Genomic DNA, 24,992 nt, shown 5'->3' with positions numbered 1-24,992 from the left:
CTCATTCCCAGTAAAACTGTCACTTCTTTCCATGCCAGGATTGTGTCTGTCCATAGGCTGTACAGAGAGTCCAGAAAGCCCCTTGGGTTTCCCCCATGTCCTCAGAGGTTCTCTGCAGAGGAACAGTCAGGGACAAGTGCTGGGAGCAGAGCCAGCTGTTCCCTGTCCTTGGAGTAGCGGTCCTGCCATGGGGAGGATGCTCTGGAAGTCCATCCCCTCTGCTTTTCAGCTCTCACCATGGTGCAAGGGAACAGGAGTCAGGGATACACAAGGAGAACAGAACTGACTTGGACCTACATTGCTGCCCCATCCAGGAGTGAGAGAGGACCCACAAAATGCCAAGGCCTGGCAGGAGACATTGATGCTGAAATGAAAACAGGTCTGTGTTTCTTTGCTTTCCTGTCATTAATTTTTGGCCAAGCACTCCCATGCAGACATCCTGACTGGGAGCCAGGTTCCCTGTGCCAGGGCCAGGACACTGCCAAATGCCACCTCCATGGCTGTCCCGTGTTGTCTGCTGGCACTGTGAGAATTCTGTGGCCAAAAGTTCAGCTTCAAACTGTGCTGGGAACAGAGAAGAGCTGGAGAGGTGGGAGATGTAGGGAGAGACACAAAGTGCTGACCAAACAGGTCTCTGTGGTCTGCAGGACTCTGCTGCTTCCCCCTGGGGGGTTTGGGCTGGGTGTGATGAGACCCCAGCCCCTTCCCTGTGGGGACAGAATGGGACAGGCTGTGCCAGTCTGGGCACCTGATGGGATGACCCCAGCCATGTCCTGCCGTCCCCACAGGGCCACTGGGATCTTTTTTACCCATGCCCATTCACCCCACGGTGTATGGTCACAGACCAGGGAGCTTCCATGGGGGTCAATCCCAAAATGATGTGAGTGGCACCAGTACCCAGATGACCTCTCAACTCTTTGCTCAAATGCAGAAAACAGGTTGGCCCTGGAGCCCTGGTGTTTTTGAGGTCTGTCCTCCCTCCTCACACCTCTTCTGGCCCCTCTGGTGCCTGCCAGGCCCAGCTCGAACTTTGGACCTTCCCCGAGTCTTTTATTGACTCTGGAGCGAGCGTCAACACAGCGACAGCGTCATGGTGGTGACTTTGGATGTGCCAGTGCCCAGCAGGCAAAGGGAGGGGACCCAGCCCAGGGTGACCCCACAGAGCCGTGGGGCTGCTCAGTGGGGTCAGGGCAAGCTGTGCCTCTGGCTTTGGCCAAGCTGGAAACAGCGGAAGTGTAACCCAGCTTCACCCCCCAAAAAAAATCAACCAACAGAGAGGAGAGCAGCGGTCCCTGTGGGACCCGGGCTCTGGAGGTTTGGGTTGCAAAATCTCCCACTGGGACTGCTGGGGATGCTTCCAGAGCTGCTTGTGCAACTTCCCGCTGCGGCAGAGAGAGGAAGACCACCCCAAAACACCCCAACCATCTGGGCTGTGGTTAAATCAGGAGCGTGTGCTTGCCCCGGTGGAGCAGACCCGTGTTTCCCACAGAGGGTGGAGGTGACTGGGTGCCAGCCTCCACCCCCCAAGGGGGTCCCCGTGATCCCCCACGGGACCCTGGTCTGGGCAGTGACCTTGGGGGAGCTGGGAGCCCCACAGCAGCACCATGTGCACCCAGGAGTGGCCACAGACAGGGGTCCTGGGCCTGTGGGTCCTGGCTCAGCTCACAGTTAGCGTCCGAAAGTGACCCCAGCCCATTGACCCCAGCCCATGTCCCCAAACGTGACTCCACAGTGACCCAAGCCCTGCTCCCACTGCCACCCCAACTCTGACCCCACCATGACCCCAACGCGCGCCCCCATACTCACCCCCGAACTACAATGTTGACCCCAAGTCTGCCCTCCACACTGACCCCCTGCTTGCACCCACTGTGACCTCTGGACCCTGTTGTTCTGCACCCTGACCCCACCCTTGACCACCCCACGCCCCAATTCTGCCCGGCCCCTAACCCCCACTTTACCCCGGCCCCTCCTGCCGCTCCTGTCCCTTTAAGACCCCCGTTTTGGGGCTGTACCATCCGCCACCGCAGAGGGGGGAATCTCCACAAGCAGGCGCGCTCGCCGCCTATTGGCGGGCGGCGAGGGCGGAGCGTGCTCCCCTGCGCGTGTGCCCGGGTGGTGCGGTCCGCTGTACGTGCCGGCCGCGCCGGGACCGCGGCAGCCGCCAGCGCCAGACGGGCCGGGCCGGCGGTGGGTGCGGGGACCCGGGGGACATGTGCCTGAAAGGGAGCGGGACCGGGGGTCCTCTAGGGCTGAGGGGGACTGAGCTCCGCCGCTGGGATCCTCTGTGCTGGGGAGGGACGGTCCGGCATGCCATGGTGGGGTTGGCATGGGATGGGGGCTCTTGTTGTACTGGGGGGAGTGGTGTGACTGGCTGCCTGTTACTGGGATGACTGGGGTGTCCTGTATGGGGGTGCTGCTGTGAGTGGCCGCGCTGGTACTGGCGGGGAGGTCGATGTGAATGGACCTCTTTTTGGGGTGGGGGGAACGGAGATGACCAGAAACCCTTGTTCACGGGGAGGTCTGGGGTGGATGGGCATCCTGTTACTGGGGCTTACTGAGATGTTTCGAGATCCTAATAATTGGAGGGGTCGGGAGGACTGGGATGACCCCTGTTATCTGGGGAGTGTGCTGTGAATGTCCCCCTGTTATTTGGGGGGATGTTATTTGGGGTGACCAAAGCTCCCTGTTATCTGGAGATGTGACTGGTCCCCTGTTACCTGGTAGGAATTTGCATGATCAGAGCCTGTCTTTTTTGTAAATGTCTGGTGTTGCTGGACACCCTGTTACTGGGGGGGCTGTGACCAATGTATGGGGGGCTGGCATGAGTGCCCCCTGTTATTTGGGGGTACCCTTATCACGCCTGTCACCCCAGAGCTGTGGGGTGGGGGACTGACCAGCCCCCCTGGGAGCAGGGTGATGCCTGCCCTGCCTTGCTTGAAGGGTTGCCCAGACTTAGCCCATCCCAGGCTGTTGCTGGTTAAAAGCCTTTAACAAGCTTAATTTTCTGGCGTTTCCCTGCAGAAAGTTATTCCCAGCATTTAATTGACACCTTCGCTGCAGGCTGGGCTGTTGCTCCATCTATTTCACTTTATAAACTGCTGGGGTGTGGGAAGGTTGTTTGCTCCTGTTGGATTTTCTTCGAAGAGTGAAATTACTCACCTAGGGAGTGTGCTTGTCAAAGGAAATAATGGCAACCCTCTGCTGGTTTTGGGAATATTGAGGCTGGAGGGGGTGAAGGTGCCTGGATGGTGGTGTTGGGAGTTAGTCAGCAGTGTGGAATTGGTTCTTGGGGAGTTGTCTTAGTTGCAGGAGTAAGCACTGCTGGTACAGCTTGGAGTGTGCTTTGTTGTGCCAGTGCTTAAACCTTGTGGAGTGTGAAAGGAAATAGTGGAATGTGTACAGAGAAGAGGGATCACTGAGGCTCTCTGATGTGAGTCTGGAAAAGTGAAATGGGTTTGTGCTTTTACAGCTCTTTTTAAAAAGTAGAAACATATATCCGGCTGAGAAGCTGGAAAAGTGCAAGGAAGAAGGAGTCAGGTCTCTGTTTCCAAGTTGTGGAAGTGAACCAGTGATAGCGTTGGTGGGGACATCCCCTCCACAACAGAACTCTACACTTTGTGTGGGCTGTCATGAGGAGCTGTGGGGTTTCATAATTTTTTTTGCTTAGTGGGGTGCAGTGATGCACACATCCCTTTTGCTAGATAGGAGAGAATGGGCTTTCTTCCAATATTTCTGTAGTTCTTTGAGAAATCCCGAGGAGCTGTTGCACACACGCACAAAGCAGCTCTCTGATTAATCTGCTGCAAATGAGGAAATTGGTGTTTTGTCTGGGAGGGCTGCTGAGCCAGACCCTTCCTGGAAAACCCAGCATTGTCTCAGTACAGGTTCTTCTTGGGCTGGTTGACAGCACTGAAGCAGGGTGTGGAGTGTGTCTTAGTTTTGCACGTGGATGTGAGGGTGCACGAGAACTGTATTTGCAAAACACGGAGCAGGGAGGACACAGCTATGGGAAGAAACACCAATTGAGTGCTTTCTTTTAATCTTCCAGTGTGAAAGTCTTGGAGAGTGAGGTGAAGAGTGGGCAGGAAGGAGGGCGTAGTGTCACAAATCTGGCTTAACTCTCTGTTAATTAGTCCTGCTCTAATTGTGTCAGAGAAGAACCTCTTGCTTGTCATCACTTTGCAGTTGCCTCCTGTTCAGTCAGTAATTTCTGGGTTTGTGCTTCCTGGACAGCCAAGTGCCTTCTGCAACTTCTATTTTGTTTCTTGCAGAGCAGCTGGAGGAGCTCAACAGGGCTGTACAACCAAAACTTTGAGCTGTCTCAAGGGAGACTTTCCCTGCTGCTCACCACCCTCCGTGCTGGAGCTCACAGCCCCCACCAGCTCTTGTTTGCAGACCCATAAGTGCAAGGTAACCCCTTTCTTTTGGGTGTCACAGGTTGTGGAGCATCTCTGGGTGCAGTTGGGTTTGGGGAGGGTGGCTGGCAGTGGGTGCTGGGAGTGATGGTTTCTTTACCTGCAGCAAAAGCAAAGTGTGAAACTGACTGAAATCCTGTTTGGTCTTTCCTCTCTCCTTTGCTGTTGTGATACAGCAAAGTTTGTGTTTGCTCAGTTCTGAAGGACTGGGGAAAAGGCTTCCCTGCTCAGCTCTGTGCTCTTGCCATCTCCTCCCCTGGTATAAAGGAGAACCACCTGCAGTTACCTCTGTGGCCACTGAACTTTGTTCTGTTTCCTGACATCAACTCTCCTGCCTCTGAAAACACAATTCGTAGAACTTGCATAATTTGCTTTCCCAATGTGATCATTTGATCCCAGTGATGAGATTACTTTGTACACATTATTGTAGAGAGTGAGTCACTAGCCCTGCATTGACAGGTGCATCTCTGCCAAGATTGCTTTTTTTATAGGCTTTGAAATTTCATAGGTCAGAACAAAAAATTACAGGCTGCTCATAATCTCTTGCTGTTTATCCCTGAGTAATCATTCAGAGTTAATTGCATGCTGCTATCACCCATGGAATCAAGAAAGACCAGAAGCCGTCTCTGGTGGCTTTTGGAGGGCCACAAGTCCAAAGAGTGGCTGAGTTTGACCCATGGTGGCAGATTATTGTAGTATTTTTGCTTAGTAATCAGCCATGTCCGTGCCTCCAGTCACTCCTTTGTAAGGAATGGAGGTATTGATTTATTTACCTTCCTTTCTTGCTGTTGAGTAGGAGATGGTGAGGTTTGGAGTTAGGCATGGGGTTGGATTTTTTTGCCTTGGTAAAATCTGTCTCTGGCAGTGCATGGGAAGTCTGCTGGGAAGGTTTAGCAACCAGCCTGGGGAGTTGGTAGGTCTGGCTTTGTGGTGCTGGCAAGTAAGGTGGTTGTTTGTGAAACACATCAATTGACTCTCTTTCACGGGTCATTGCTGCATCTCCTCTCTAACTCCAAGCTTTGGAAGAGCAAGTTGATAAAATGCCTGCAAGGATTGTGCAAGTCCTGGTTGTGTAACAGGATTCAATGCATAACTGCTGGAGGTGAGAGGAGCAGCTCCTGTTACCAAGGAACAAAAAACCCCTGCGTCAAGCATCCTCTCTTTGTGTTGATTTTGCTGGGGTGTTGGAGAGCTGTGGCTTTTGCACCTTGGGACCAGCCTTTCAGCCTGTGACCCCTGAGCTGTGTGATGTCTTGTGGCCTGTGTTTTGGGTATGGAGTTGATGTTCTGAGGTCTGCTGTGGCTGTGTGTGATTGCAGGGGGCCGGGCTGGGAAGTGGTCTGTACTTCCCACATCATTTCAAAAAGGTGAAGTCCAGGTCAGATTGCTGACCCATGGCAGGCAGGGAGGTTTTGTAGGGTGATTGCACACCCTCCTGATAGGGCAGCCAGGGCAGGACAGCTCTGCTGCTGAGGTTCTAAGAACCATGCAGTAACACCTCCATTCCCTACAGCAATGTAAGAGATGGGCTTGTAATGTCTGAAAAGCTCTTGCATTCTCAGAGGAAACTGGGCTTATAAATATAAAATGTCCTGGCTCCTTACAAACATTGCTTGGTTCTCTTGAAATAAGTAAATAAATCCCCAAAACACACTGTTCTGATCAAAAGTCTTGACAATTCCAAAAACTTTGCTAGATGTGTTTAACCCTGTCCCTCTGGTGCTCTTCCAGCTGTTGGTTTCAATGGAAACCTCTCAAAAGAGACCAGTACTGGGAGGTTTTGCTGTTCAAACTTTTTGTGGTGGAAGAAGTCAAAGTCTCTGGCTACTGACCCTATCCATAGGGCTCCTTTCCCAGTGGTGGCTGAAAGCAAAACCACACCTTGTCACACCAACCCTCCCCAAACTCAGGCACAGGGTGAGCAAACAGCCTGTGGGGAGGAGAGGAATTTCCAGCTGTGGCAGCACAGGGTACACCACTCACAGAAGAGGCTGCTGAAAAAACGTCATTTTCCCTGTTGATCTTAGAAAAACATCTTCAGCTGGACCTGAACCATTCCAAGCCCATGCCTGGATGGGTTACTCCTGGGGTTTTGCAGTTGTTTGCCTGAGAGGTGCCCATGGAGTTGGCAATAAATAGAGTGGTTTAAAATTCTTGCAGCCATGTCCCTGCTCCTCAATACTGGTGCTGGCCCCCTGTTCCTCTTCCAAGCAGTTCCTGAAGCGTGGTGCTCTGGATTTGTCCCTCTCTGGGAGGGGAGGCTGAAGAACAGTGTTGGTTCACAGGGGGTCAGTTACCTGCCATTCTCAGGTTTTGTTTATCCTGTAACCCTGAACTCCTGTTTTTCTGTGCTGGCTCACATTAATCTGTGAAGGAAGGTGTCCAAGTGCATAAGCTGGGGAGATCCCCTTTGCTTAAAGGTTCAGAGTCAGGCTTTTATCTGGTGAAAGGAAGTGTGTGAGTTCAGTAATTCTAGCTTGCTTTAAGGCAGCTTGGCAAGTTTGAATTAATTTTTGTGTTGGATAATGCCTTAAATCCTTTGGTTCAGTGTGCTGGGCTCACTGCACAGCCCCACCTGAGCATACCCATAGCATAGATTTCCTTTCTGCCTCAGTTCTTGTTCTCTTCCTTGCGTTTGCAGCTGCTCTGCTGTCCTTGAATAAGACCCAGGGGCCAGAAATCATGCAAGTGTGACACAGTGGAAGCTCAAATATGCAGTATTTCAAGATCCAGACTGACTGATGCACACTCTGTGTCTGTCCTGTGCCTAAAATAGAGGTTTTGCTGATGTCTGAACCGGTGTGTCAGGGTAAAAGAGACTTTTCACGGTGAGAGTAACTTTTGTTTCATGAAATAAAAACCAACAGCTTTTGAGTTCCTTTCCCTGCTTCAGGTGCTGCTGCATCCACCTCCTCACTTTGGATTGGGATTTCTGAGCTGGTGGAAATGTGCAGAAACACTTCCCTGGTTTTGTGTGAGGCTTTCTACCCTTCTACTTCCTTTCTACTTTCTACCCTTCTTTATTGAGCTGTTTAATGGGAAGCTGTGGGAAATGTGTGGGAAGAAAGTGACAGGGAAGCTCTAGGAGTAGCAATCCTTCACACCAGGATGTGTGGTTCAAGGGAGGCTGAAGGGGCAAGGAAAGCTGTGAGGTTTCTCACTGAGCCCAGGGGCTCACCTGTGTGATGATTCCCACCCAAAGCAGGGAGCCTGTGCAGACCAGGCCACCTGTCTGATCTGATCTGGCCAGATCAGCATCCTCTTGTTGATAGGAAATGCAATCTCCATGTGGCACAGATGTGAAGAAAAAGCTGATCTAAGGTAGTTGTTAAATAACCTGGATCTGAGTGCCTACTTCCTGCTTTTTTGTTTTGGAAAGCCTGACTTTTCCTGCCAGGTCTCCTTTTACTAAAAAGGAAAGTAAAAAGAGCTCATTTCAAGCTGGCACAGGCTGATGTAAACAGATTTTCTTAGTCTAATTGGTTGCATTTCAAGGAGGAATAAGAGATCTGGCTTTGCCCTGAGGGTATCACACACTAACATGCAGGAAGTCTTGGCTGCAGTGGATTTCAGAGGAGACCAGGCACAGGAGCCTGGGCAGGAATGCCACCTCCACCACAGCCCTGCTCTCTCTGCTGCTGCCTCTCCTCCTTCCTCCTGTGTCTGTGGGGCTCCTCTTCCTGACATCAGTAACCTGCCTGATGTCATTAGTGGGTGAAAGAAGAAAGCCCTTAGCTGGTCACAAGACTGCATTCCTGTTTGTGGGCAAGTCTCTTCCTTCTCCTGCACTGCTGCTGCTGCTGTGAGGAGTGATGGGGTCTCAGTGCAACTTCCTTTTGGTGCTGCCAGCTCTGTGAGCTCTCCACAAACTTTGTGGACCTGTGAGAGAGCTGTCCAGTAGTTTTCTTTTTTCCTCCCAGATGTTTCAGTTGTTTTATTTTTATTTACAGTCTCCCTGTTTTGCCATCGTGTCTAAAGCTCAGGTTGCAGATCAGTGCTGTACAAGGATTAGGAGTTTTCACTTGGTTGCTTATCGTTTATGTGTCTGTTCTGAGGTTGAATTTTGGGGTTGTGCCGTGATGCTGGTGGAAAAAATTAGTCTCTGATTTAAAATTGGGCTTTTTTAAGGCTTCTTCTCAAGGCTGATCATGCCCCTAATCTGTGTTGTGTCACGGTCATCACAAGAGAAAGGAGCAGACAGGGTGGGGAGGGAAGCCTGGTCACACACACCTGCTCTGCCTCGGGAATTCAGGATGGTCCTTCCTGGCCAGAAAGAGGGGTCTGGTGGCAATGGTGACATCCCCAGGCACACAGAGTTCCCAACACTGGAAATTGTGACAGCTGCACTTCCTCTCTGCTCCCTAACACGATGCCTGTGCTGAGTCAGGGACATGAGGGTCATTGTCACATGGCTGCAGGGAGCACGAGTGCTCTCCCTACCAGCGGTGTCCCCTTGTCCCCTGCCCTGTGTGGCTGTGCAGGGCAGTCTGAACTGGGGAAAGTCGGTCTGAAGGAGCTTTTTGAGTGTGTGTTGCTGTTCTATTTGCTGTTAGACTTGCATGGGTTCCTGTTAATGAGAATCTGGGAGTCAGTCCTTTGGTAAGTGCTGCTGGATGGGTTGGGTGGGCTGGTGGAGAGGGAATGGGTGCTCCAGAGCTGGAGCTGGCACCATGATGGTGTTGTGAGAAACAAGGGGGTCTCGTTGCTGCAGGGGGTGGTTTGGCTCCAAACCACTGCTTGCTGTCCCTGCTGGTGTTCAGCTGAGGCAACCTGGACCTTACTGTGGGCTGGGAAGGCTTCTCTGCCTGCACCCTGCTGAGCTCCCTCTGAATGGAGCCTGGCACCGGTGCCAGCGTGGGGCAGAGGGTGACTGGTGGCGCTGCGCGTTTGTCACGCAATTCCTCTTCCACTCTGGCACTGCTGATTCTTTTCCTGCTCTTATTGCAGAGCAGAGGTTCCACCTGCAGCTCCTGTGCTTATCTGCAGGTATCCAAAGGGTGCTGATGCCTGGGAGAACTCTGGGTTTTTTGGTATCTCAGGGGGTGCAGCTCCTGTGGCAGGGCAGGCAGTGTCTGCAGGGTGTGTGGGGATTGTGGGGATCCCTCTCTGCTGTGCTGGGCTGCAATCAGGGGCTCCTCGGTGCTGCAGCTGGTGCTGGGGATCGATTATCAGAGGTGGGAGCAGTGAGCAGCCCTGGGCTGTGCTTGCTCAGCAGTTTTCCTTCTCCTTCCCCTCTCGGTGAGGCTGACACTGCATGTCAGGGTGTGCTGATGGTGGCACAGGGCAGAGTCAAGCACAGAACTTGGTCACTCATTTTTGGGGCAAGAGTCACAGGCTGCAGTCCTGGACTGGGACTGGGAAGTCCAACTTGAAGGGACTTGAAACTCATCACAGATATTACATTAAAAAAAAAAAAGGCTGTTTAAGAGAGAGAAATTCCTGCCCAGGTTGCCAATTTAGCTTTAGAGCCAAGACTTTTGGTCACTTGGAGATACTACAGTGTGACTTTCAGAAGGGGAAACCTCCCAGCCACGTTTTGTGATTGTGGTGCTGTGTCCCAGGGTGCTTTTGAGGGCATCTGATTGATGCACCATCTCCTGATGCAGGGAAGGAGAATAAGTAAGGAGATAAAAATCTTCAGGTTGCCAACCACTTCCCTTCATCACTCCTGTCCTGTTTGTTGTAATACATAATAATATGTTTCTATACATTTTTAAGTATTTTTAACCCTGTGACCTTATAGCACCTTTAGTCTGTATGGAAATTATGGGGGATTTGAGGATGCCTGGCACTGAGTGCTTCCAGTCCTTTTTTTTTTCCAAGTGTGCATGAGAATGAGGAATACATTTCATTTAATATGAGGATGAGGTACATCTGTTTGCTAGCACAGAGATGAGCAGAGAAGGTCCCTGATGATTTAAATTATTGTGAGCTGCCATGTATCAAGCAAATTCACACATTCAGGGGCTGAGAGGCTGTGCTAAAACACAGCATTGCTTGAGTGCAGTCTTTCAAAATGTTGTGACTTTTCTGTGTGATGGAAATGCTCACATCTTGCTGAGACTGATGGCTTTGCTGTGTGCACAAACAGGGGTTCAGGAATTAGAGGCACAATTAAAAAAAGCCCCAGGGGTATGGACATCTTGCCTTACCTTGATTGAAGATGTAATAAACACTGTGGATAAACTGACCACCCTTGAAACTGTTGTCAGGGAAAGTTTTACTTCTGCATCATGAATTTCCTTTCCCTTTTAAAAACCTGGTTTGATTCTACCAAGGCCCTTCAAAGGACTGCAGGATTCCCAGGACAGCTACATTGCAGGAAAGAGTCAAGTTTCTTTTCACTGGAAGTGAGGACATGTATTTGAAAATGAGTTGCTGTGAACTTCTTGAAAATAATTGCTGCAGCCAGCTAGGTGAGACTGAGATAAACTGAGGAATAATCTTCCTGTGCTGAGTGAAGTGAGTTTGATAGTTTCCAAGTTATGACAACCCTTTAAAAAAGAGAAATGAGGCCTAATTTCACATCCTTTGCCTTTCTCTTGCTGTATCTAAGCAAACTTTTTCCTGAGGGTAGGGGTGTGAAGGGAGAGCAAAAAGAAGAATCCGTAGTTGGGATATAAAACTTGAATAACCAAATATCCAGGACCAGAGGGAGCCCAGCATCAAAAATTAAAGCAGCTCTTGTGCCTTGTTCCATCACCAGGCTGTGACCATGTTTCCTCCCAGGGTTCGAGGTCAGTGTGAAACTTTGTGCTGTGGAGATTGTGAATGAAGAGAGGAGATCAAACCAGGCTCTGCTCCATGCACCAGAGCCACGAACCTCCTGGAATGTTCCCTCCCTGGCTGTGGACAGTGGGTGGGTGGCCTGGCTGCAGCTGCAGGGTTCCCCTTTGAAGCCCTGGAGAGCTGCAGTGTGGTCAAGGCAAGGAGATAGCACAGCTTCCACCCCCACACCCACCCAGGCAGCATTCCTGGGAGCTGCCTCCTTGGGGATGCCTCTTTCCAAGGCAGCATTGCTTGGGAGAGCAGGACACCTCTGCAGGCTTGAGAAAGCCAGACCCCTCTGCTCTGGGAGCTGAAGCTCTGCTGCTTTGAGCACAGAGATGAATTTTGGCTGGAGACAAAGCCCTCACCTGGCTGAGGAGAGCACAGGCTGCTTCTTGCCCTCATTCTTTGCCCACACAGGGCAGCTCATGAATATCCATGTCTGAGCTCTCTGGAGCTGGGAATTGCTGTGGGCTGGGTGCTGCTCACCACGGGCGTGTCTGCTTTGGAGCTGTCCATGTGTACTTGGTGACAAGGGAGGCTGCTGTCCCCTGGGCAAGGAGCCTTTCCCAGGGCTCAGCTGCTGCTGGGTTTGGTGCTCAGAAGAGAAAGAGCTGCAGCTCCTGCCCCAAACCAACTCAGTGTGGTCTCCATCAGCCTTGATTTTATTCATGGCTTCCTCTGAGCAAAGGTTTGTCATTGCCTTACGTGCCTTTAGATTTTCAGGGAAAGTGAGTGAAAGACAAGCTGTTCTGAGGATAATTTTACTGACATGTCCATCACTTCCCTGTATAAGGGGAATTGTCCACCCTTGTGTAATTTGGGCAACGAAACTGCTACAGAAAAAACCAACCCACCTTGCAGAGTTGGAGATATTTACTCCTGCCTGTGTCTGAGCAATGATTCCTCCATCTCTTTGCAGAGTTGGGCTGTGCTGTGCACAGGCAGCAGTTGAGGCTCCCTAGGGATCCTGGACCACTGGCCCTTAGGGCTTCTTTGCCCTGAGATGTAACAAGCAATTCTAGTGATGAGTGAGATGGCAAGAACCAAAACACCAGAACTGAAATGAAGGGCTAGCAGATTTTGGCTGAGATTGGCTGAAATTCCTACAGGACAGGTGGTGGTACAGGAGAAGAAAAGAGCTTATAATTAAAATTTCTGAGCTTTCATCAGGAATAAAAGCCATAAACCAGGAACATTTTCCCCCCACCAGCATATTCCCCTGATGCTGGTTGCCAGACCAGCTCCTTGGTGATTTACTGCAATCAGATAAGGAGGAGGAGAGGGATCCTCCTGGGAGCTGTGCCTTTTTGGCAACTAAGCCCCAGCTGTGGAGGCTTTAACTAACAGTTTAGTCTACAGTTGTACAGAAGTAACACCCAGCTCTTGCTTGGCTCCAAGATCCAGCAATGGAAAGCTTGTTTGCAAGGAGGGAGAACAGGGTGACCTGCCTGATGGAGAGGAATGTGCAGTTTTCTTGTCTGCAGTCACATCACTCTTATTTTCCTTCCAGCACCCTGCCTTGGTGTCTCCTGTGGGAATCTAACAGGAAGCTTTGCAGTGGTGTTTTAGGGCATTTTGTAACACAGTTACTTGCCAGATTCTCCACCAGACAAAACTTCGTGTGGGGTTGAGCACTAATTGAGTTGCCAGAGTACTCTCCAAGGGTCACTGCCATGTGGCTGTGGACTTCTCTCTGTGCTCCACAGGGTGCTTTTTACAGCTGATGCCCTCTGGCACAGGGCTGTGTGTTGTCTGGAGCTGGACTTCTCTTGTGGAGGTAACAACAAGGGGTTGATCTTTGCTAAGGGCTCTCCCTCATCAGTGTTCCCTATGCATTACCTTCCCTTTTTTTTCCCCCAGCTCCTGAATGTATTATCACAACCTTCAACTTCAGTCACTTTTGTTTCTCAGCCATGGCATGTATCCTTTCCCTCCTGCGGCACCACCACGGCTCTGAGTAACTTTTCGGGGTGCAAGTTCAAATGTCCATGGTCTTCTGGGTTGGCAGGATGCCCAAGTACAAGGAGAGAATCACTTTGCCCTTCCAAATCAAGTTTTGAGTTAATTATCTGTTTACTTGGACAGAGTGTGTCCTTGCATGTAGGGAACATAATCTTGCCATCTGGATTAGGGTCAGAGGAGTTCAGAGTTTTGGCACAGCAGTGGGAGGGAGGGAGGGATGGGTGGCTCTCCAGGGGAAGGACAGGGGCCATAGGGCTGCTTGGGTTTTTGAGGGCTGGGTGTTCATCCTCATGCTACTACAGACTCTGGGTGTGGTTGTGGGCAAGTAGAAAATTACTTAAACTCTGCCTTGGTAAGTGGAAAGGAGTATTTCAAGGAGATGGAAGTTAAACTGGGGGAGATGATGGAGGGGACTGGGAAGCCAAAGGCCCAGGAAGAGATGGAGAGTAAATCCAATCTGCAATGGAGTAAATCAGAAGTAGTCATTATTTGTGTTGTAAAAACCTGTTGTGGGGATGCTCACAGGAGTTGGTGCCACAGTCCTGCTCTGTGGTTCTGCAGCAGAGGGGCCAGGGCATGCTGTCACCTTGTGGGAAAGAGGGAGGAAGCCCCAGATCTGTGGGGTGACTGGAAGAGTGGGGTCATCCCCCAGTAGCACCCCAGGGGCTCTGTGGTGAGTAAGGGCTTTAGTAAGGGCTGGCCATCTGTCCCTGTTAGTGTTGCTGGGGTGTCAGTAGGAGCCTGGTTTGGCTCCTTGGCTGGAGTGCTGATGCTGCTGGCAGGGGGAAAGCAGAAATACTTCAGATGGATCAGCATGGATACAAGAGGAAGGGAAAAGCTTGGTGTGACACCTTGGGGTGCAGAAGAACCTTGCAGAGTTTTGGTGCAAGGCCTCTATCCAAAGAGTTGTTGGGTGGTCTTGTCCTCCTAAGACTAAATGTAAAGCAAAATGCATTTTCTGGCTGTCCTTTAATGCTGTCCCATGTGGCTGCTGGTGCTCATTGTTTTTCCTTGCTCACAGTGCCTCTGACTGCCATGGGGGAGCCCAGCATGGACCCAAGCATCTCTGCTGCTGACAGCCCTGCACAGCAGGACTCTCTCTTCAGCATGATGGACGTGTTCCTCATCTCCCTCATCACTGGACTTTTTACCTACTGGTTCTTCTTCCGCAAGAAAAAGGAGGAAGTGCCTGACCTCCCCAAAATACAGTCAGTGTAAGTAACAACTCTCAGGCTGCGTGGCACCAGTGGAGCTTTTCTCTCTTGCTCGTGGTGGGTTCTGGGAGGCTCAGCTGGATTGTGGGAGGTCGCTGAGGTGGCGTTTCTCTGCCCTCAGCTGCTGTGTGTTGTGCTCACACTGCAGAAATCCTGCTGGAAGAGCCGGGCTGCAGTTCTGCCTTAACCCACCGTGTGGCCCAAACTGGGAACTGGCCTCTCCCAAGCAAGGCAGGAAAGCCTCTGGCTGTACCTCAGAACTCTTAAGGATTTAATTCTTGGTGTTTTCTGATAAAAGTCACATTTAGGTAAATCTGGAGAAAGGTGGACTTGCTCCTAAATAGGTTTCCTATTGGAGATTTTATCTATAAAGATATATATATATAAAGGAAAGAAATAGTCCTGGGGTTGCTGGGAGATAGTTCCTGGGACAAGCTGCTTGACAGCTCCTGTTAAACTTGATTGTAAAACTCCTGTAAAACTTGATTGGCTTTTCGTGCCAGGTTACCACAGCAGTGGGAGACTGGATTTGGAGAGGGAGAGCTTTATTCCACCCTGTCTTCTGCAAAGGGGCCAGGAATGAGCCACACAGGTGGAGATTTGTGTGCATTTAATTCCTTTCTCAGTCACATTCTAAACTTAACATCAGTTTTCTGCTGGACTTCTTTGCTCATTCTTTGTTTCCAGCCTCTTGCAGGAGGTTGGAAAGTATATTTTCTGTCTGGGAGGGTTTTAAAGGGCAGCAGTGTCCCTGGCTGTGGTACCTTGTACAGATGGCTGCAGACATGGCTGGCAGCAGCCCAGCTGTCTGTGCCTGCCCAGTCTTACCTTGGGAATGTGTTGGATTGCTGGGATGCTTTCCCTCCCATGCCTGCCAGCCAGGGCTGTGTGTGCCAGTGCCTCTGGAGATTGTAGGAATGGCTGTGCTGCCATTCCTACAGTGAATTCCTCTCAGTGAGAGCTGAGCTGGCTGGGGAAAGGGCACTATCCATCTGAAACTGGATCCTGGCATGGCACAGCCTGGGCTCCCGTGCTCCCTGTCCTTGTGACTGATTCCACCTACAGCCCTTCATGTGCAGCTCTTCCAGAGGCTGTGGTGACCTTGCAGAGAAGCACTGACTTCTGGTTGTGTGTTACCACCTCGTTCTGCTGCAGGGCCTCAGCACGTGGGCTTCCATCCCAGCCTGGCTGCAGGTCCTGGCTCTGAGCTGCCTCACAAGCACTTTGTTTCCTCTGTGGGGTCTGTGCTGCCTTCTCTGTCCCTGTGAGCAGTGACTGGGAGGGAACAGCTGCTCCTTGTGGGAGATGTGGATCAGCAGCACCTCCTGTTGCCAATAACCAGAGAGATGAGGTTGTTCTGCAAGTTGTCTGACACAACTGCACTTTGGAAAGTGTCAGCTGGACAGGTGCAGATCAAGAGGAGGCTGTGAAGTGTTTTTCCCTGCTGTGGTCATTGTATCAAGCTGGTCTGAGGGCACTGTGACCCTAAAAGCCAAGGCTGTGGCTGGTGGCACATCCATCCTTCAGGACAGAGACACTGACTTCCTGCAGCTTTTGCAGTAGGATTTCATGGGATGCCTGGAACTGGGAGGAAAATGAGTGGGAAAACAAGCTTGGTCAGCCTTGGGTTTCCTTCCCTCCTGTAATCCTTGAGTCTGGGCTGGAGTTTCCTTTCTCATGAACAAGCAAATCAGGATCACACTGCCTGTGGCTGGCTGGATATGGCAGGTGGGCCCCTGGCAGGCAGGGAAGCTGTTCCACACCCATGAAGGCAGAGAGGCCTCAGTGGGGGCTGTCTTTGGCTGGAGTGGAGAGCCTTGACCTTTAGAGGGGTTGCATTTCTTCAGCTCATTCTCTGCAGCTCTGCCAAAGTGTCCTGAACTGCTTTATCTGATGGCATTGGGTGATGGTTTCTGTTGTGTCACTTTGGCCCCCCAATGTCAGCCTCAGAATACTGGAGGATGAAGGTGCTGAATAACAATTCAGACACATCACAATGCTGCTGCTTTGGTGATTTGTTTGCAATGCTGAAGAGTGCAAACAGAGTCTCTGACATAAAAACAGCATCCAGCACCTCAGTGCCTCTCTGGGGTGTTTGGGAGCAGCACACCTTCATAAAAACATGTCATCTTGGCAGGGTCTGCAAAGGAAATGCCCCTGTTGTTACTGCCCTTGATTGTGGAAGAGCAGATGTGTGGTTGAGATGCCCTGTTCTGGATGGCAGCTGGGCTGGGTTCTCTCTGCGTGGCCTGGGAATCATCACAATCTTTCCCAGCAATGCATCTTCAGGTTCAGCCACAGCTCAGAGAGGGATCAGGCTGCTGATCTTCCCCCTTGAGCCAAGTGGAGCTGTTTTTCTGCCTGAAGTGCCCACAAAAGGGACAGAACCCAGCTCGTGCAGTGATTTCCCACATGTGATGTGTCCCATACCTGTGACGTGTAACACGTGTGTGTGGGCCAGGCTGGGATCCCACTGACTGAGCATTGCTTGTGTTTTGACCATTTTCAGACTTAATTAAAACCACCAGAGCAGCTCTCCCTGCAGCCTGCTCTGCAGATGTCATTATGGAGAGCAGCTCTGGACCGCCACGCAGCCACGGCCACCATGCTTCCTTGCAGGGCCATTGCTGGGGAATGCAGGAATTTATTTTTGTTCTTTGGCTTCTCCTCCTCTGCAAGTTTCTCAATCACAGATTTCTTTCCCTTCTCCTGTTCCCTCTCTGCAGACAGTCATCCTGGGGAGATGCAGGTATCCATTGGTATGCTGAGTGTCGCCCTCTCCCTTCTCCCCCCTCTTTAACATTGTTTGGGACAGAAACTGGCTTATCTCTATTCTGCAGCTATGCAGAAATCCATTCCCTGCTACTTGTAAGGCTTCCTGTGGCAGGAATTGCTCCAAGTCCTTAGCCTGATTAGCTCTCTGCTGCCTGTGTGTGTGTGAGAGAGACCATCTCTAATTTAATTTAATAGGATCCTGAGGAAAACAAACTCCTGTGAGCAGCCTCCGTAATGGCACTGCCATAGTTACCCGAAGCGTTGCTCACGCAGTGTCTGGAATCGTTTCATTCAGCTACAGCATCAAGCTTTTTTTTTTTTTTTTTTTAGTAAAAGAATATATATAAAAGCAGCTGTGATATAAACAGTTTCCAAGGGAACGAGGCTGGGGGAGGGTTTTGTGTCCCGTCCCCTGCTCCGTGCGGATGGGAGAGGGACGTGTGCTGCGGAGGATCCTGGGAGGTTTCATTCTCCACTCCTAATTCCTTTCTGCCACTGCTGCCAGATGTTGCAGTTTCTCAGGACTGCGCAGATCCACTCAGTAACTTCCAAAGCCCCACCACGAGGGTTGGGGTGGACGGGACCACTCCTGCTATGACCCGTGCCGGGACCTTTTGTGCCGGCTCTCTTCTCCTCAACAAAAGGCTGACGCTTGGTTTTAACGCCCAGGAGGAGCAGAATGGAAAGGCCTGTGTGTGTGTGGCTCCAGAGCTAAGTTAGATCCGTCCCCCCACAGCTCCCCTTGCAGACACACGGCTGCCCTGGACTCTTTGTCTGCCTCCTCCCTGCCCTGCCATGGGCTGTGTGTACTCAGCCCCGCGGGAAGAGCCGGCCGTGGCCAGGTGAGTTACTCTGCTCCATGGGCTGGTGGGGTCCTTCCAGCTCCAGATCTGGGTGGAATGGGAGCCTCCTCCCTCTGCAGCAGGAGGAGAAGGAAGGGGAGAGGCTGTGCTTGGAAGCAGGCTGCTCCAGGGGAGACCCTGCTGTCGGTGCTCGGTTTCTGGGCAGCATCCAGGCTGCGTCCTCACTTCTGGATGTATCCGTGCTTTCAGCAGGAAAGCCATGGGAACAGGAGCTTTCTGAAGCAGAGGTGTTCAGCTGGGACAGGCTTGGGTATTCTTGCTGAGCTTTTGGGAGCTTCCTCTACTGTCCTTTCTTTTTCCTGAAGCCAAAGTGACAGAGAGCCCTGGGAGTTGTTGTGCTGTGGGCTCTCACCAAGGGTGGCAGAGCTGTACGAGCTACAGACTCATTCTGACAATGGGGTTAATCCCCTTCTCTCCACCCAGCACTTCTTGTAGTGCTTCTAGCTGCTACCCTGAGCTGTGTAAGCTGTAAGAGCAGTCCTTGCTGAGGACAAACTTTCTCTTCCAAGTTTCCCTGGCAGAGCAGTGAAAATGAGTGTAGTTTCTGCCTTTGGTGCCTGTGTGTTTTCGCTGCTCAGATTTTCAGGCCACTCTGATGAAGCAATTTCAGGGAGCTGTGTAGCCTTTTTTCCAAAGCCAGGCTCATTATTTCTTCTGTATCTGAGCCACAGCCTGTTCTCCAGCACTCCCTTCAGTGTAGGGTTGCCTCCTTTGAAAACAGACGAGCTCCATGTGCTGCTCCCTCATCTCTTCCAAAGGGAGCTTGTTGAAAGGCTCTAAAAACTTTTCTTTTTCTCCTCCTTTAAAAGCATTTTGTTTAGTAGTTAACCCAACAGTTGTTTTAATTGGATCTCATTTGCAGAGGGCAGGAATTAAAGAAGTTCACCAAGGAGCCAAAAACTAAGTGAGAGCTGTGTCTTGAGAGCTTTCCAGAGCCCCTGTCCTCGCTGCAGCGTGGGCAGGGCTGGGGCTGCTCCCGTAAGATACTTGTGATATCCCAGTTCCCAACAGGGGACAAGTGACAACATGGGGAGATTGTTAACTGCTGAGAGAGCCAAGCAGGAGTGTGAAGCAGCTCTCCTGGGAGCACAGCTGCCTTGGGGAGCTTTTGGGGGTCAGCTTTTCTTGTCCTTTGTGTGTGCTTTGTCTTTTGTATGAGATTATTGGTGCTCAGAGCCATCAGGCCCAGTTATGGAGCTCCTTGATCCCTTTGGGTAGCAAGGGGTGCTCCAAGGGATGTTTAATGAACATTCCCCACCCTGCTGCTCTGTGTGTGTGTGCTCTCCACAAATGCCTCGGCACATCCGCAGGATCTCTCCCTCTGGGCTACAGAGCTGAGGAAACTGTTAGCAAGCTCTTCACATTCTCACATGGGCTGGAGCCAAAAACATTTGTTTTTTGCCTGGAGGCTTCTCTCTTCCCACAGGAGACCCAGCCTTGCATTCTTCCACTGTGGAACGGGAACGGGTCCCACGTTCATCTTCTCTGCTACCAGAGTTTTGATGGGGAGGGCAGCAGGGGAGCTGCTGTCCTTGCCTGCTCTGAAAAGCTCCCAGTGCCTAATCTGACTGTAGCTATGGTCACCTCTGCTTGTGAGGCTCCAGAGGTCCTCGGGGCTGGGCTGTTTTCACTCTGTGAAAATCCAAAGATATGCGAAGGGTAGCAAAGCTCTTCTGGCTCCCTAACAGGGCAGCCACGGCTGTGTGAATCCCCACCTCCTGGGGTTTGACCCTTTTCCAGTTAGGGAAAGCCATGTCCATACAATAATGCAAAGGTTCTGTGCAGGACATCCATCCTGGGAATGGGAACCTGGCATGGAAAGAGCACCACAGGACTCAGCTGGCAGAGCTTGTGGGGAGCTCTGTGGGTCTGATCAGCTGCGTGTGTCTGTCCCAGCTCCCCAGCTCTGGGGCTCGTGTCTGGCATGCTGTTTTGAGGTTGAAACAGATAATTTTTAGCAGTTTGACATCAGAAGTGCCTTGGGGGGATGGCTCATCCTGCCTGCCCATGGTGGTGTGGGAAGCAGGGAGTGATCCTTTCTCTTCTCTCACACCAGCTTGGCTCCTGAGACTTACCTGGAGACCTGCTCCTGTGAGATCCTTTAACCTGCTCAGCTGTGAAAGCTCTCAGAGCAGTTGATAAAGGTTTCCTGCAGGGCAAGGCTGGGTGCCTGGGCTTTTCCTGTGGGAGGATTCACTGGGGCTCAGCTTTTCCCTTCTGCTCCAAGTCCCTGCTCCATGGTTGTGTGCAGAAGCCCTGTGGTTGAGCAGTGGCCATCCCTGGGACAGGGTGAATAACAGTGGTCAGCAGAGATTCACACCCTTTGGGGCAGCTTTCCTGAGTTCTGGAGGCCTCTTTTTCCCCACTTGCTTATTCCTGACCTCAAAAATGAATGAGGTTCCTCCTGTCTTTCAGAGCAGCTCCGGTGAGGGACAGCAGCTTCATCGAGAAGATGAAGAAGACGGTAAGCTGCTTGTTCTGCCATCAAGGGGTGCTGGGAAGGTGGGGGAGCTCATGTCCATCCCAGTTTCCTCTGGAAACTCAGCAGGAGGAGCTGGTTTGGATACAGACACATGCCTGCTGCAGAGGGCATCCAGAGGAAGGCTGTGTGAGCAGCCAGGAATAGCTCTTCTAGTCTGTGCCTGAGAGTTATTAGAAAAGAAATTAAAGTGAAAAAATTCGGTGGTGGAAAAAAATAATGTAATATGAGATCAAAGTCAGGAGGGAAATGGCAGAGACTTTAAAGTAATTGGCTGGCAGTTGTTTATCTGTGTGGTTGGTTCCCAGAGTGGCTGGCTGTGGAATGGGAATTGTTGTACACAGAACTGTCAGCTTTTGACTCTGCTGGTCTGGACACAGGAGGAAGCAGAGGAAGAAAAAAGGGCTGGGTGCATTTTCCCTTTTACTTCAAAGTAGCTGGCTTGCAGCAGAGCAGGAGCTCTGGTGCTCAGGCACTTGCCCAAAGCCTTTGGCAAGTTCTGCATTCTCATCCAGGGTGTTCCCTGTTTCCAGGAGTCACTCTGCAGCCTCACAGAATAAATCTGGAAGGTTTATTCTTTGCTTTGGGTTTTAGTCTGACCTGAGTCTCCCCTCTGAGAGTGGTGAGAGTCATGTTCTCATTAACAGCTCAGCCTTGAGTTTTCTGCCAAACCCTTGGAGTCCTGCACAAGCGCAGACTCCTGGTTGCCTTTAGGTTGCTGTCCAGGATTCCTGATCCCAGGCATTTCCTTTGTCTGTGCTTCATCCCTGCATTTGCCAAATGACTAATCACCATTTAAAAGGGATTTTTCTTTTTCCCCAGGGCCGAAATATAGTGGTTTTCTATGGTTCCCAGACGGGCACAGCAGAGGAGTTTGCCAATCGCCTCTCCAAAGACGCCCATCGCTATGGCCTGCGGGGCATGGCAGCAGATCCAGAGGAGTATGACCTGGTAATTTAACCCTGAACAGCCTTGGGATAGTAACAACCTTCCAGTGCCCCCTAAGAAAATCCAATGACCCTGGCCAAGGGACAGTTGTGTCGTTTAGGGGAGAAAAGATCAGGCTGGGAGATGCAGCTATGGGCTCGGTCCTTGCCATTCTACATTCTCCTGGTCCCTTAAATCCTTGCATGGGTAATCCCATTGCTTTTCTGATGGGGTAGAAATACTGACTTGCAGCCCAGTGGGGGTGGTTGCCTTTATCTTCCCTGCCATTTTGGGTGGGTTTGGCCTTTCCCATCCTCTTCTGTAAATGCATGGTGCTGTTCACACACCTACGCTGTGGGGATAGGAATTGCCCAACAGCCACAGTGTGGGATCCTTGAATATTCCTTCTTTCCTCTGCTTGCAGTCAGACCTGAGTCGCCTCTCTGAGATTGACAAGTCCTTGGCTGTGTTCTGCATGGCCACCTATGGAGAGGGGGATCCCACAGATAATGCCCAGGATTTCTATGACTGGCTGCAGGAGGCTGATGCCGACCTGTCGGGTCTTCGGTTTGCAGTAAGTGGCCCCATTCCAGTTTTTGTGCTGCATTTGGGTAGGAAGGCCAAAAGCCCTCCAGAATGGCTTTGGGGAAAGGCCCAACATGATGTCTGTGCTTTGTGTACCTTGTCTGGGATGAGGTCCCTGCTGTCTTCCTGCCCAGGCTTTGTGGACACTTGCAAATGTACATCTGGAGGCTTTAAATGCAAATGTCAGAGTTCTCCCTCCACTCCCTAAATCATGAGGGTTTCCTGGTATAAACAGCCCCAAACAGCCCTGCAGGCACTGAATACAAGTCTGTAAATGAGCTACAGGCTGCTGCTGCTGCTCTTCAGAAGCTAATTGAGCAGCCTGGGGCCACATCTTATCCCACAAATTAAGTCACTTGGAGGAGTGTGTGGCTATCTTCCTGTGCTGAGCTGAATAACTGAGAAACACCTCAACAGCTCTCTCAACAAACTGAGAAACAGCCACCTCACCTAAACCCTAGCCAAATTCCTTAGGCAGCATAATATTGCAAGTGAGAGTAAAATCCACTGGAGATGGGAGGCTGCTCTGTGTGAAGCAGTGAGCAAGCATTTACTGTGTGCTTTGTGGGAGGCTAAGGCCAGCAATGGGTCTCCAGACAGCCCAGGTTCTTACTGCTCCCATGAGGAGATGTGCAGGAGCTCCTGGAAGTGCATCCAAGCTCAGGGGAGATGCTGGTGTCTCCTCACCACACACTCTCCAGCGGTAGATTCTTACTGGAGAGCTGATGGGGGAGCTGGGAGAGGTGTCACTGTCTTTATTCCACATCCTTTGTGGGGTGATACATGGCCAGAGGATGTCAAAGGGATGGGGAAAGTCCAGCTCCTGCTTCTCTGTGCTCATGAGTGTTCCCTGCCAGGTCTTTGGGCTGGGAAACAAGACTTACGAGCACTTCAACGCCATGGGGAAGTACGTGGACAAGAGACTGGAGGAACTTGGAGCCCAGCGCATCTTTGAGCTGGGGCTGGGAGATGACGATGGCAAGTGAGTGCCTTGGGCTGAGGGGCTGGTCTGAGCTGGCTGGAAGCATCTTGGAAGGGACCCTGGCAGGGAATTGGCTCCACTACCAAGACAGAAATAAACTTCACGGGGCTCATTGTTGGGGTCATCATTGGTGTTTCTGGGTGTGCCTGCCACAATCACAGGGAGTATCCTGAGGGATCCTGTGTCTGGGAAGTCCCACATCACCTTTAAATGCCCATGGGTACAACTGGAGCAGGCTTTGCAGCCTCCTGTGCCTTTGCCCTGCTGCAGCCTGTGTGGATAAACTCCCCCATCCCAGTGAAGGGGGAAGGTTAATCTCCTTGGGAGGTGTTTCATGGTGGGAGGCAACAATTTTCCAACTCAGACAACGAGATTTTCTTTCTTTTTTTTGTTTTTTTTAACCTCTCTGTGTTCACCTGAGCACCTTGGGACATTGCATCAACCTGTGGTTCTACCTCTAAGGTCTGCAGGGCCTTATGGAAGGGATATGCTGTGTGTGGAAGGCTCTGAGCCTGGAAAAATAGGCAGTGCCATGGTGGAATCATGACCTGTTAGGAAGGTCACCTCATGCCAGGGGTGGAAAAGGGGGAGCTGAGTTTTTTTAAAGACTGAGCCTAAATAGCAAAGCCTTCCTTGGCAGACCTAGGGAAGGGAGAGGTGTCTGGTGTAGCAACAGTTCCCACTCAGTGCTCTGCAGGTGCTTTCCTGGTGAGCTGTGGGCATGTGGAGGTACCAAAGGTGCCTGGGTTTAAGGCAAATGCCTTTTCCCACAGTGATGGGAGAGAGGAGGACCACAGGGATCTCAGGGAGCTCCTCTGGGAATAGGGCTGGGTTATTGACTCTCTCTTCTGTCCTGGCTAGCCTGGAAGAAGACTTCATCACCTGGAGAGAGCAGTTCTGGCCAGCAGTGTGTGAGCACTTCGGGGTGGAGGCTACAGGAGAAGAGTCCAGGTGGGTTTGGGAGCAGCTCCTCTTGGGTGTCAGAGACTGGCCACCTCTGACTGGTGGTTGTGCCATCAGCCCTGGGCTGCTGTTCCCTGTCCTCTGCACTGCCTCCCCCTCCAGAGTCGAGCAGGGCACAAGTGAAATATAGCAGAAATACAGGCTGTTGGCCTGAACCTGTCCTGGTGTGAGTCCAAGCCCAGCTCTGGATTCCTGTTCTGAGATGGAGATGATGGGTTTGGTTCCTTTGGGGCTGCTGTGCTGGTTGTGAGGCTCCAGGGAGGCTGAGGGTTCCCCTTGCTTTGGGCTTTCTGCCAATTCTGCCTGGTCCCTCATGGCTCAAGAGGGGCAAAGGGGTGAAATGTGCATTTGTTTTTGAGCTGCAGCAAATCCAGCAAAGGAGATGATGGTTCCAGTTGGACCTTGTGGGTTCCAGTTTGACTTTTTTCTCTTCCCTTTTCCCCTCCAGCATCCGGCAGTACGAGCTGGTGGTGCACACAGATGTCAACATGAACAAAGTCTACACGGGGGAGATGGGCCGGCTCAAGAGCTATGAGAACCAGAAGCCGTGAGTGCCAAACCCCCTGGGCAGGGTGTACATGGGGCAGGTCTTGGCTGGTGGCTCCCTGATGTTTCTAACAGCACCTGCTGTGCAGGTAGTGCCATTCCTGCAGCACAGCACCTCTCTGCCCAAGAGAAATGGGCTCAGATCTCCTGTGGGACTCTGAGATTCCCCAATTAATGAATCATTTGTGGTGAGGAGATGGCTGTGGTCACATCCTCTGTTTGGCTGGTACATCCACAGCATCTGTCCTGAGCCTTCCCTTGCCTGCAGTGGCCAATGCATGATGGCTGCTGGCAGTACTGCTGTGGGGAGATGAGCTTGAAACATTCATTCCAGCCTGAAACCTTTCTTTGAGATTCATCCACTTCTGTCTCCTGTGTCCTTAATGGGACAGAAGCTGTTGACTGCTGGGCTGTGGTGAGAAGGAAAAGGATCTGTTTTCTGTGCTGGTGTGGGGAGCAGCAGGATCATGATCTGTTTTCTGTGCTGGTGTGGGGAGCAGCATCATTTGG

At 51.4% G+C, this 24,992-nt stretch overlaps 1 protein-coding gene across 4 annotated transcripts in view; it reads left to right on the top strand.

Moving 5' to 3' along the window:
• The first annotated feature begins 2,108 nt into the window (after window positions 1-2,108).
• LOC107212723 (NADPH--cytochrome P450 reductase) overlaps window positions 2,109-24,992 on the top strand; it is a 28,083-nt gene continuing 5,199 nt past the window's right edge. The window contains exons 1-9 of one of the 4 annotated variants that reach the window (XM_015646287.1): window positions 2,109-2,187; window positions 4,277-4,410; window positions 14,170-14,362; window positions 20,416-20,464; window positions 21,302-21,430; window positions 21,831-21,980; window positions 22,849-22,973; window positions 23,835-23,924; window positions 24,385-24,483. In XM_015646287.1, coding sequence (XP_015501773.1) covers window positions 14,184-14,362; window positions 20,416-20,464; window positions 21,302-21,430; window positions 21,831-21,980; window positions 22,849-22,973; window positions 23,835-23,924; window positions 24,385-24,483 — 821 coding nt within the window. In that variant the 5' untranslated portion in view covers window positions 2,109-2,187; window positions 4,277-4,410; window positions 14,170-14,183. Of the gene's footprint in view, window positions 2,188-4,271; window positions 4,411-8,912; window positions 9,015-14,169; window positions 14,363-17,873; window positions 17,980-20,415; window positions 20,465-21,301; window positions 21,431-21,830; window positions 21,981-22,848; window positions 22,974-23,834; window positions 23,925-24,384; window positions 24,484-24,992 lie in introns of those variants that run through there. The other 3 variants (XM_015646288.3, XM_015646289.2, XM_033518907.1) reach the window with 3 other exon arrangements.

This window comes from Parus major, chromosome 19 (assembly GCF_001522545.3).
Source record: "Parus major isolate Abel chromosome 19, Parus_major1.1, whole genome shotgun sequence".
Taxonomy (NCBI): domain Eukaryota; kingdom Metazoa; phylum Chordata; class Aves; order Passeriformes; family Paridae; genus Parus; species Parus major.
This window is presented reverse-complemented; position numbering and strand designations above follow the sequence as displayed.